Here is a 12,192-nt window from a genome sequence, read left to right on the forward strand (position 1 = left end):
ACTTGAACTCTAACTTTTATTTTGTCAAAATTATGCCCCTATTAAACCTAGAAATTTTGTGACAGTTTTGCATGTCAGTACGTTCTGCCACATTGAAGCATGTCTCTATTTTTCCTCAGAACTAAATCATACTTATGCAAAGCGTACACCTCTACATAATGTAGGTCAAGTTTGATAACATGCCAGTTCAGACTAGTAACCCCAGAGTTAAGACACTTAAATTGATCAAAATTGCCAAAATATACAGTGTCGGGGCTCTATAACTAGTGCAAATTTTCTTTTATGTCAACTGTATTTATACAGAAGATGTATAGCTATAAAATCTAATTCTGATTTGATAACCACCAAGATATGACTAGTATCTTTAAAGTTGTGGCCCTTGAATTGTTCAAAATTGGTGTGTAATTATTTTTTCATAGAACTAAACCAAACATAATTATACAAAGTGTATATCTCTGTAAAAGTTTGGTCATCAGCCAATAAGGACCAGTATCTCCAGAGTTAAGTCCATTGACTAGTTCAAAATTGTTTGTATTTAACTAAGGTGATTTTTCTTTGATGCCAGACATACATCTAGGTCAAGTTTGATAACTAGGCAGTTTTGGAATATTATCTCTAAAATTAAGACCCTTGAATTAGAGAAAATTATTACAGTATATTTTCTCAGAACTTACACAAAATGTGTATCTCAACAGAATCTAGGTCTAGTTTGAGAAAGAGCCAGATCAGATCAGTAACTTCAGAGTTTTGACCCTTGAATTCATCAAAATTGAGGAAATTGACAATGTCCTCTTATTAGAAGAGTATTTTAGAACTAAAGTTGATTTGCTGTTACAGGTGTACCCGGTATATTGTAACAGGTTAGAATTCTGTTTGTAAATGCCTTATACATGCTTAATAAAAAATTCTTCAAGGGTATGGTCCATGTTGGGGACTTGTTTTGCATGATTTGTTAGAAAACATAAGCTTTTGTCCAAATTTGTATTGTAGTGTTGTAATTATGATGTTTTACTACATTCAATATAAGGTTTATGAGAAAATATGGAAGAGTTATCATTTTGCATTTTAAATGCTCAGACAATCCTGCAAAACTATTGTTTTTTCTAACAGTTGTACACTTTTATCATGTGTTTGTACACTTAACCGTATGTAACCAAGTATACTCTATTTAAGGACATTATGTTTTTAGTTCATGCTTACGCTTTACTATTGTTTGTGCTTACCTTTTACTTGTTTTTGTTTATCTTCAGTTACACGTTTACTTTGGTACAGGACAATACAGACAAGCATTGGTTTTTCCAGCGTTATTCTTTGATATACGAGTATTACACTCGACCTGTGCTGTGCCCGCCTCTCATATTTTTCTCCCACATATATCTGCTTATTAAGTTTGTATTGTCTTGCTGCTGCTGTGGAAAATCTACCTCAAATTCAAGCGATAATGAGGATGATTTCCGTAAGTTAAACAGTTACAATTGCGTTTTAATTTTACTTACAAGTTTATTGTCATTGGCAGTTTTGACAGGTACATGATAAAATGCAATGATTTTAGTTATCAGTGTGAAACACTGAAAGAAAGATATCTGCGATGAATGCCAGTGATATTGCAGTAGTCACAAGGGGTGATCCAGAATAAATTTTCTTAAGTTGCATATATTTTTGTAGGAGACATAATTTTGTCCAGTTATCCGTCAGTATGTCACAAAACTGTATGTGTGCCATATCATTTTACCCCCTGAAAGGATTTGAAATGACCTGGTACATTTGTTTGCCGTAATGAGAAAACATTCAGATCCCAAATTTCATTCAGTTCAGTTCAAGGACAGTTTGAAGAATACTGAGATTAAAATAAAAGAGAGCTATTTCACTCAGACATACCTCTTAGATCAAATTTTACCTGAAAACTATAATATTTATAGCTTTGAAACCTTCCACATGTTTTTTACCATCCATAGGTGAGTAATAAGGCCAAGAGCCATAACTCCCTTTTGCATTTTGTAAGAATATAGACCCTTTTTGTACTTGAAAAATTGGATTTTCTTTGTAATTTTTGTATAGGTCCTCTTTCTGGAAATTGCTATAAGAGTTATAGCTTTTCAGTCTGATTCACCTGTTTATTATATGCCCGACAGTGTCTGTCTGTTCATCCATTAGCAATTTCGTGTCTGCTCTGTAACTTTGAACCCCTTGAAGGATTTTGAAGAAACTTGAAACAATTGTTGACCACATCAAGATGATGTGCAGACCGCATGTTTTGGATGGCTTGCTTCAAGGTCAAGGTCACACTTAAGGGTTAAAGCAATTTTATGTCCGTTCTGTAACTGTTAAACCCCTTGAAGAATTTAAAGAAACTTGGCACAAATCTTAACCACATCGAAACGACATGCAGAGCGCATGTTTTGGATGGCTCACTTCAAGGTCACACTTAGGGGTCAAAGGTCATACCTTCGGGCGTATATTGCTCCACATTGCGGTGCTTTTTTATCATTAGTGATAATCAAGAACTGTAACTCCCTCATGCATTTTGTCATTAATTATTAAAGACCATTTCCCTTGTATGTTAGTGGCGTGGATTGTCAGTGATGATCCTGTCGTATCAGATGCACAATTCAGAGTCAGCAATCCACAAATTTATAATCTGTTAATCCCAGATTTACCTTGGTTTTGAAATTGATAAATAAATGCCTGAAATTATTGGTCTAATTATTTGTTTATACACTTCATATGACAACAACAAACATGATTGTGATGTTTCCTTTATTGTTAGTAAGTCAGAACTCCGAGGGATGGAGCTATTACGTACATTCATCATTATAAATGTATATCCTGTTCATGCAAATAGAACATCCTTGGTTCAGTTTGAACATCCTGTCAAATATCACTATATCTTGGAAAATAAAATAATGTATAAAATATGCTTTATTAGCATTTTGTGGCCATGGTAAGCTCACTTGAAGTAAAATGGCATTGAATAAAATCATTGTTTGGAGGACAGATGCAAAGGAATTGATAATCTGCTTATAAACAACACCAAAAAAAAAGATACTGAAATTGAGTAATGTTAGGGTAAAAACTGGTTTCTGAATCATAATAAAAACCCATGCAATTCTGGAACACCCCTTGATATCTAGGTTAATTTTGCTTTGCAAATAGTCTTCTTCAGTATTTAAATACAGTAAGAAAGAAAATTTTTAAAAGTTCCAGTGTTTTGTAAATTACTGTAAGTGGTGTTATATTTGCTCAGTACTAATTATAGTGCAGCACTAGTCACTAAAATGCCAATTAATAACCTCAATGTTAATTATGTACATAAAATTTAGTACCTTCTGTTTATACTGAAAAATCAATAACAGTACCTTTTGTTTTGACTGAAAAATGAATATGAGTACCTCCCTATAGACTGAAAAATGAATTCTTGTACCTTCTGTTTAGACAGTGTGGATTAAGTGCAAATTGATATTGAAAGATTAGATGTGTCTTGATAGAGAAAATAATTTCAAAATTTTATTAGGATTTTCTTTACTCACATCTTTAATTGAATTTTGAAAATAGGACAATGTGTTGTTCAAAGAAAGCAGTTTATTACTGTATACATGTCAATTTTATTACATAGTCATACAATATATTCATTATATTCATCTACATTATACCGTCTGATACAAGTATGAGAAATATTAATTAAACCATGAACATTTATCTTGTGTACAAAAGCTGCAAACAATTAAATAAAGGGACATACCGGTAATATCTGTAGGGAACTTTAAACATTAACATTTGTCACCAACATAATTTTGTAAGAAAAATTGTTTTCAGTCTATTTACCTGAATTTCTGTTAATCTTAGTGTTTCCTGTATATTCTTCACATTTGATGTGTGCTATTAAAAACTAATTGTTGGGGCCGCAATTAATCTAGACTATGCTTATAAATAAAAAATAGCTGACTTTCACATTGGTGCTAAAATAGTGCTGCACTAGTACAATAAACCTTACAGTAAATCTAGGTGCAATATATTTTTATGGACAATCAGACTAGCTCATTATATCTAAATGTTTTTACATATTTTTAGGCCGTAAGTTCAAGAATGAACGCGAGTTGGTACAATGGGAAAATGTGATAGCCGATGCATTTCATCAGAAAACAGAACTCAAAGACTTTGAAAGTATGGAATATAAAGTGAATGATACAAATATACTGTAAGTACAGTTTAGTTCTGTCTTGTCAGATTTTGTATACAAGGGCTTGCAGCGTTACCCCTGTTTGTGTAAGCTTGTTTTTAGTTGTGTCAAAAAAATTATGAAATTTGTCATTCATATAGGCATTTTGATACATCTTGCCACAATTTACCGCCTTGGCAAGACGATGTGTTATGTGCAAGTCCCAGATCCAAAGTTCAGATGTCAAGGTGACACTTGGAGGTCAAAAATTAAAGGACACTTTTGTACTTTTGGATATTCATAGCTTTGCACAATTATTCATAATGAAATGTTGCTGTATCACATGCCAGACTAAGACCATTGTGTCAGTGGTCAATTGGCAACATCAAAAATCTTAAGACATTTTTTCATTTTTTTTATGCCCCGGAAGGGAGGCATATTAGTTTTCAACTGTCTGTCCGTTCGTCACACGAATGTCCGTCTGTTCGACACACTAATGTTAACTTTTTGCATGAAGGCACTTTACTCGCGAACCACTGCACCCAGGACCTTCAAACTGCACTTGCTGGTAGTACTTATTGAGTACACCCCCTACTGACTTGGGGTCACCAGGTCAAAGGTCAAGGTCACAGGGGCCAATGTTAACTTTTTGCATGAAGGCTCTTTACTCGCGAACCACTGCACCCAGGACCCTCAAACTTCACTTGCTGATAGTATTTATTGAGTACACAACTCCTACTGACTTTGGGATCACCAGGTCAAAGGTCAAGGTCACAGGGGCCAATGTTAACTTTTTGCATGAAGGCTCTTTATTCGCGAACCACTGCACCCAGGACCTTAAAACTTCACATGCTGATAGTACTTATTAAGTGTACGACCCTTACTGACTTTGGGGTCACCAAATCAAAGGTCAAGGTCACAGGGGCCAATGTTAATTTTTTGCATGAAGGCACTTTACTCGCGAACCACTGCACCCAGGACCTTCAACCTTCACATACTGATAGTACTTATTGAGTACACAACCCCTATTGACTTTGGGGTCACCAGGTCAAAGGTCAAGGTCACCAGGTCAAAGATCAAGGCGCTGCAGGGACATTTGTCACCATTAGTGACAGCTCTTGTTTTATAACTTTTTTATGCATGGATGAATGGTCAGATAACTTGGCACCAAATATTCAGCATGGCATGTAAATGTGTTGTCCCAGACATACCAAGGTTGTAGATTCACATCATTTCTCATGAACTTCCTGTAACTTTTATGTTTTGATGGATATTTAAATATCTAAGCAGATACATTCCCTTAATACCACAAAATATGTGAAAGACTCAGACAACAGATCTAGGTCAAAGGTCTGGGTCACATTTGGTAGGTACAATATTTTAAGTATTTTATTGACTACATGCAGTCTTAAACTTCTACATATATGGTTTGAATTTTGAATTCATGGTAAAGTGAAAGAAATATTGTTGACTGTAGTCACTGTGAAGGGATATTACTTGTTTACTTACAGCCTAAGAGAGCTCACCAATCGTATAGATGATCTACAGGAACAGCAGCAGCAGTTGTCCCAGGCAGACAATGTACAACAAGTGACGCCTATTACACCTGTATCACCATCTAGTGTGATTGTGAAAATGCCACCCAAACTTGAGACAAGATTAGAATCTCTGGAAAAAAGTGTATGGAGCTTATTATTTCATAGTATATTAAACAATATAATCATTCAAGAGCAATCTCTTATGTACTGTGGTATATCATACTATATAACCATTCAAGAGCAATCTCTTATGTACTGTGGTATATCATACAATATTTATATAACCATTCTAGAGCAATCTCTTATGTACTGTGGTATATCATACTATATAACCATTCAAGAGCAATCTCTTATGTAGTGGATATCAACAATTAACCATTAGACAATCTCTTATGTACTGTGGATATTATATATAACATTCAGACAATCTTATTATGTTATATCATACAATATTTTATAACATCTAAAGCAATCTCTTATGTACGTGGGTTATCTTTACCATTAGGAACTAGATGATATCATACATATATATAACATCTAGGCATCTTGTAGGGTATCAAAACATTAAGAGCTTTATGTATGATTTATATACCATTACAATCTTAGACTGTGGTATATCATACTATACATTGACAAATGTTGTGAACAACTATAACTTCAACATCTCTTATTACTGTGGTATCATCTTTACCATTCAGAGATCTTTTGTACTGTAGTTACCTTCTACAACCTTTGTTTTATGTTATATCATCAAATGTATTACAAAGTTTAAACATCCCATGTAGTGTTTTGGACATTTATCTGTGGACCTGAGTGGTTTTGCTTGGCAGGTTTTAGGGGCCATCAGAACTAAAAGTAAAAACTTGTAGTGATTTCTTCACATAAAGCATGCTGGGTGTACTACTTTCATATGCATGCAACCTTGTGCCCTCTATAATTTCCACTTTACTTTATATTTGTTTTTGTGCCCCTCTCTTTCTCTCTCTCTCTCCAATCTTTTGGGGGAGCACTTGAGTTGCCCTTGTCTGCCAATCCATTCTAATTTGTGTTATGCATATCTCAAAAGGTATTTGACCAAGAGTCATCAAACCTTACAGGAGTGTCATGCATTGAGAAGTTGTGCATCTGGTGTTTAACTGGGATTTCACACAGCAAGGCCAGAGTTATGGCCCTATACTTAGTAAAAATATGCAAGAAAAAAAGTTTGTGTCACACATAGATTTATGAAACATAATGAATTATTATTCAGTTTGTGAAGTTGTGCACCTGGGGTTGTGATTTGGATTTCTGTCAGACAAACGAAACTTTTGGCCCTTGATTTAGTCAAAAATATGTGTAAAGAGCATAAAAGTTTGTATCACATGTATCTCAGAAGGTATTTGACTTAGAGTCATAAAATATTAGAGGATAATTAAATAACATGTGAAGTTGTGCACCCGGTGTTCTGTTTGGCATTTCACTTAGCCAGACCAGAGTTATGGTCCTTGACTTAGCGAAAAATACACATTAAGGCTTAAAAGTTTGTGTTGCATATATCTTAAAATACTTGACCTAAGAGTCATGAAACCATGTAGGAATATTACTCAGCATGTGACTTTGTGCATCTGAGTTTTGTTTTTGATTTCACTGCAAGACCAGAGTTATGGCCCTTGACTTAGTAAAAAAATCTGCATTAAATGCATAAAAGTATCTAAAAAAGTATTTGACTTAGTGTGATTGAACATTAGAGGATTGTTGTATTGCAAGTTGTGCACCTGGTTTTCAGTTAGAGATTTCACTCAACCGGACCAAAATTATGGTCCTTGATTTAATAAAAAAATACACATTAAGTGCTTTAAAGTTTATGTTACATATATTTTACAGTTATTTCACCTTAAGTCAGGAAATTATCTACAGGAATTGGGGGCACCAGTGTACGAAAGACTGGTGGTGACTTCACACTTCAGACTTCAAACTTCACACTTCATACTTCAAACTTCATACTTAATACTTCACACTTCAAACTTCACACTTCTTACTTCGAACTTCACACTCAAACTTCATACTTAATACTTCTCACTTCCTACTTCATTCTTCACAATTCAGACTTCAGACTGCACACTTTGCACTTAATAGATTAAACATCACGTGACTTGACGTCATCTGCCTATTGTGTATTGGCATAGATGTGTACGCCATTTCTTATTTGAGTTTTAAGAATTATTGATTGTGTACAATTTAAATGTTCTAGGAAAATAAACAACTTCTCGAGTTTAGATTTAATCACTTGTTGATATTCGAAAAATAAGTGGAAATTCACTGTGTGTTGTCCGTCCATTCAAAATCTTCTTGAGAAAAACTATTGGGATCTCATATTGGGAATGATACATGGGTGATGCACATGAAAAATGCTAAAACAATTCCATTCAATGCAGATATGTGGTTGCCATAGTAAGTGAAAGGAAAAATATGTTTAAAAACCTTCATGTGAAAAACAGAAAGGCCTAGAAATTAGATATATGGTGTGTGGCATTACCCAGCAGTTCTCTAATATTAGAGGTATTCAGACTATGCCACTAGATTCAAAATTGATCCCATCCAAGAGACAGTACTTTTATATGGAATTATAAAGGAAAACCTTTTTAATATTTCTTCTCTTACAGTATATTATACTCCACTATATTCATTCAAATTATGCCGCTGGAGTCAAAAGTAACGCAGCCATAATCATTATACTTTATTACGTCCTTTCACGGAAATTCCAGGTTGTTTTAAAAATAGAAAAAAATGCCCGAAAAAGACTTCAAACTTCAGACTTGACACTTCAAATTTCACACTTCAGACTTCACACTTTAATCTTCAGACTTCACACTTCACACTTCGAACTTCAGACTTAACATTTCAGACTTCAAACTTCACACTTTCCTATTATTTGTATATATATTAAGCATTATATCTGAAGTGTGAAGTTCAAAGTAACCACCGGTCTTTCGTACCAGTGTCCTATAGACGTAAGTAGTTATATTCTGTCTAAGGAGAGGAATTTTATTTATAGCTTTTGCATGAACCTGGTATTGATTAAACTCTGTAAACATAGGGTACTTTACTCCGGTGATAAAGATTAAGGTTGCTCCCTGTTTTGGGATTCAAGCACCTTTGACAATTTTTAGGTTTATTACAGATTTCAGTTTACAATAAAATTATACATGCATGACCTCTTTACATTATAGATGGAGATGACCCATGACTCTCTAAAATGGATTATGAAGGTGCTTCATGAGGGAAGAGTTGCCAGTGATGCTAGTGTTCCACCCACGCTGTATAATTGGGAAGAACAGAGATTAGAAGGTAAAATTCAATAAATTTCAAAATTATTAAAGATTTTTAATAGACAAGATATAAGTGCCGGAGAGGGCTGTTTTATCGTTTTATCACAGACAATAACCTCTGATAACTTTTTAATTACTTGTCTTGCATACCTACACAGTCATGAAGTCTGTCCACACTTCTCCTTCCAATGCCTTCTCTTCAGAAAACATTCATTGGAGGTTGAAGAAAGTTGGCATGGATGTTCCTCTAACAGAGTTATTCAAACTGTTCAGCTTGGTTGCACATATGATCTGCCATAGTGAAAAAAAACTAATTTAAATGACATCTCTAAAATTGCTCAACCAATTTTGAGTTTATTTCCTGCAGAAGCTTTGAAATAATTATGTTCTTTCAGTTCAAATTATTCCAAATTCGTCAAGAAACATGGCAGCCAGGGGGATGGTTACTTTTTCCTATATGTATGTAGTGGAATCTTTAAAAGGCTAGTTTTCAATTTCTTGCCCAAATTGAAAATAATATCCCTCAAAATTTATAATAATCCTGTGATGACCCTCTACTATGATTTTTAGCTCACCTGTCACGAAGTGACAAGGTGAGCTTTTGTGATCGCGCAGCGTCCGTCGTCGGTGCGTGCGTAAAGTTTTCCTTGTGACATCTCTAGAGGTCACAGTTTTCATGGGATCTTTATGAAAATGGGTCAGAATGTTCATCTTGGTAAATTCTAGGTCAAGTTCGAAACTGGGTCACGTGCGGCCAAAAAGTAGGTCAGTAGGTCTAAAAATAGAAAAACCTTGTGACCACTCTAGAGGCCATAATTTTCAATGGATCTTCATGAAAATTGGTCAGAATGTTTACCTTGATGATTTCTAGGTCAAGTTCGAAACTGGGTCACGTGCTTCAAAAACTAGGTCAGTAGGTCTAAAAATAGAAAAACCTTGTGACCACTCTAGAGGCCATAATTTTCAATGGATCTTCATGAAAATTGGTCAGAACGTTAACCTTGATGATATCTAAGTCAAGTTTGAAACTGGGTCACATGCCTTCAAAAACTAGGTCAGTAGGTCAAATAATAGAAAAACCTTGTGACCTTTCTAGAGGCCGTATTTTTCATGGGATCTGTATGAAAGTTGGTCTGAATGTTCACCTTGATGATATCTAGGTCAAGTTTGAAACTGGGTCACGTGCGGTCAAAAACTAGGTCAGTAGGTCTAAAAATAGAAAAACCTTGTGACCTCTCTAGAGGCCATAAATTTCATGAGATCTTCATGAAAATTGGTCAGAATGTTCATCTTGATGATATCTAGGTCAAGTTCGAAGGTGGGTCATGTGCCATCAAAAACTAGGTCAGTAGGTCAAATAATAGAAAAACATTGTGACCTCTCTAGAGGCCATATTTTTCATGGGATCTGTATGAAAGTTGGTCTGAATGTTCATCTTGATGATATCAAGGTCAGGTTTGAAAGTGGGTCACGAGCCGTCAAAAACTAGGTCAGTAGGTCAAATAATAGAAAAACCTTGTGACCACTCTAAAGGCCATATTTTTCATGGGATCTGTATGAAAGTTGGTCAGAATGTTTATCTTGATGATATCTAGGTCAAGTTTGAAGCAGGGTCATGTGCGGTCAAAAACTAGTCAGTAGGTCTAAAAATAGAAAAAGCTTGTGACCTCTCTAGAGGCTATACTTGTGTATGGATCTCCATAAAAATTGGTCAGAATGTTCATCTTGATGATATCTAGGTCAAGTTCGAAAGTGGGTCACGTGCAGTCAAAAAGTAGGTCAGTAGGTCAAATAATGAAAAAACCTTGTGACCTCTTTAGAGGCCATACTTTTCATGGGATCTGTATGAAAGTTGGTCTGGATGTTCATCTTGATGATATCTAGGTCAAGTTTGAAACTGGGTCAACTGCGGTCAAAAACTAGGTCAGTAGGTCTAAAATTAAAAAAATCTTTTGACCTCTCTAGAGGCCATACTTTTCAATGGATCTTCATGAAAACTGATCTGAATGTTCACCTTGATGATATCTAGGTCAGTTTCGAAACTGGGTCACGTGCGGTCAAAAACTAGGCCAGTAGGTATAAAAATAGAAAAACCTTGTGAGCTCTCTAGAGGCCATATTTTTCATGAGATCTTCATGAAAATTAGTGAGAATGTTCACCTTGATGATATCTAGGTAAAATTCAAAACAGGGTCACGTACCTTCGAAAACTAGGTCAATAGGTCAAATAATAGAAAAACCTTGTGACCTCTCTAGAGACCATATTTTTCAATGGATCTTCATGAAAATTGGTCAGAATTTTTATCTTGATAATATCTAGGTCAAGTTCAAAACTGGGTCACATGAGCTCAAAAGCTAGGTCACTATGTCAAATAATAGAAAAAACGACGTCATACTCAAAACTGGGTCATGTGGGAAGAGGTGAGCGACTCAGGACCATCATGGTCCTCTTGTTCTAATGATTCCAACTCATGGAAAAGTAGGCTAGCAGGGGTATGATCTGTGTTTCCTTAATGTGCATAATGGAAAATTTCAAAAGCGCTGTTTCTAAATTTCTCTTTTATTATAAAATAATGTTCATCATTTATATCTTATTTTTAATTCTTATTTTTCAAATGGATTTCAGAAGGTAATTATTGTGTTACCCTCATCTTGTTTGTAACACGTTTGATGTTTGATCACATTCAACTTTGCATGGTTTGTTTTGATATGAAATATGCGCAGTTCACAGTCTGTTAATCTTACAAAAAATGATTGCATAAATTGTAGAGGACATAATGTTTTTGTGTGCTGAGAGTGCCAATTAACTCTTCTCCCTCCTCCTGCTCACACACCTTCCTACTGCCTCAGGCCCCTAGCCTATCCCCCAAAGAAAAAAATCTATAACATCCACCAGCCCTGCTTACATCCCAGTTTGTAGACAAGTTTACTTAGTCTTGCATTGTCAACAAGTAATATTTGAGCATACAATGACAATGAGCAGGTGCACCAGTGTGTAATGGTCAAACATTTAGTGTATATAATGATACCAAGTGGATGAAATAGTGAGAATATCTTACTGAGATGAAGAAAACTGAACGTAATGAAACTAGGATAATGAAAATTTAAAACTGTGAAATTACATTGGTGAAAACTTAAACTTGTTCATTCCTCACACATTTCAGGTTTTCATAATAGTGGTTTCAGTGTTT

The 12,192-nt window shown here is 35.0% G+C and overlaps 1 protein-coding gene across 1 annotated transcript in view; it reads left to right on the forward strand.

Annotated features, from left to right (window-relative positions):
- Positions 1 to 12,192, forward strand: part of LOC123560878 (transient receptor potential cation channel subfamily M member-like 2) — an 84,012-nt gene that overhangs the window by 55,264 nt on the left and 16,556 nt on the right. Inside the window, exons 26-29 of the mRNA XM_053516828.1 lie at positions 1,251 to 1,456; positions 4,069 to 4,195; positions 5,668 to 5,836; positions 8,904 to 9,021. Of these exons, the coding sequence (XP_053372803.1) occupies positions 1,251 to 1,456; positions 4,069 to 4,195; positions 5,668 to 5,836; positions 8,904 to 9,021 (620 nt within the window). The remainder of the gene's footprint in view (positions 1 to 1,250; positions 1,457 to 4,068; positions 4,196 to 5,667; positions 5,837 to 8,903; positions 9,022 to 12,192) is intronic.

The sequence above is a fragment of the Mercenaria mercenaria genome, chromosome 10 (genome assembly GCF_021730395.1).
Source record: "Mercenaria mercenaria strain notata chromosome 10, MADL_Memer_1, whole genome shotgun sequence".
NCBI lineage: Eukaryota > Metazoa > Mollusca > Bivalvia > Venerida > Veneridae > Mercenaria > Mercenaria mercenaria.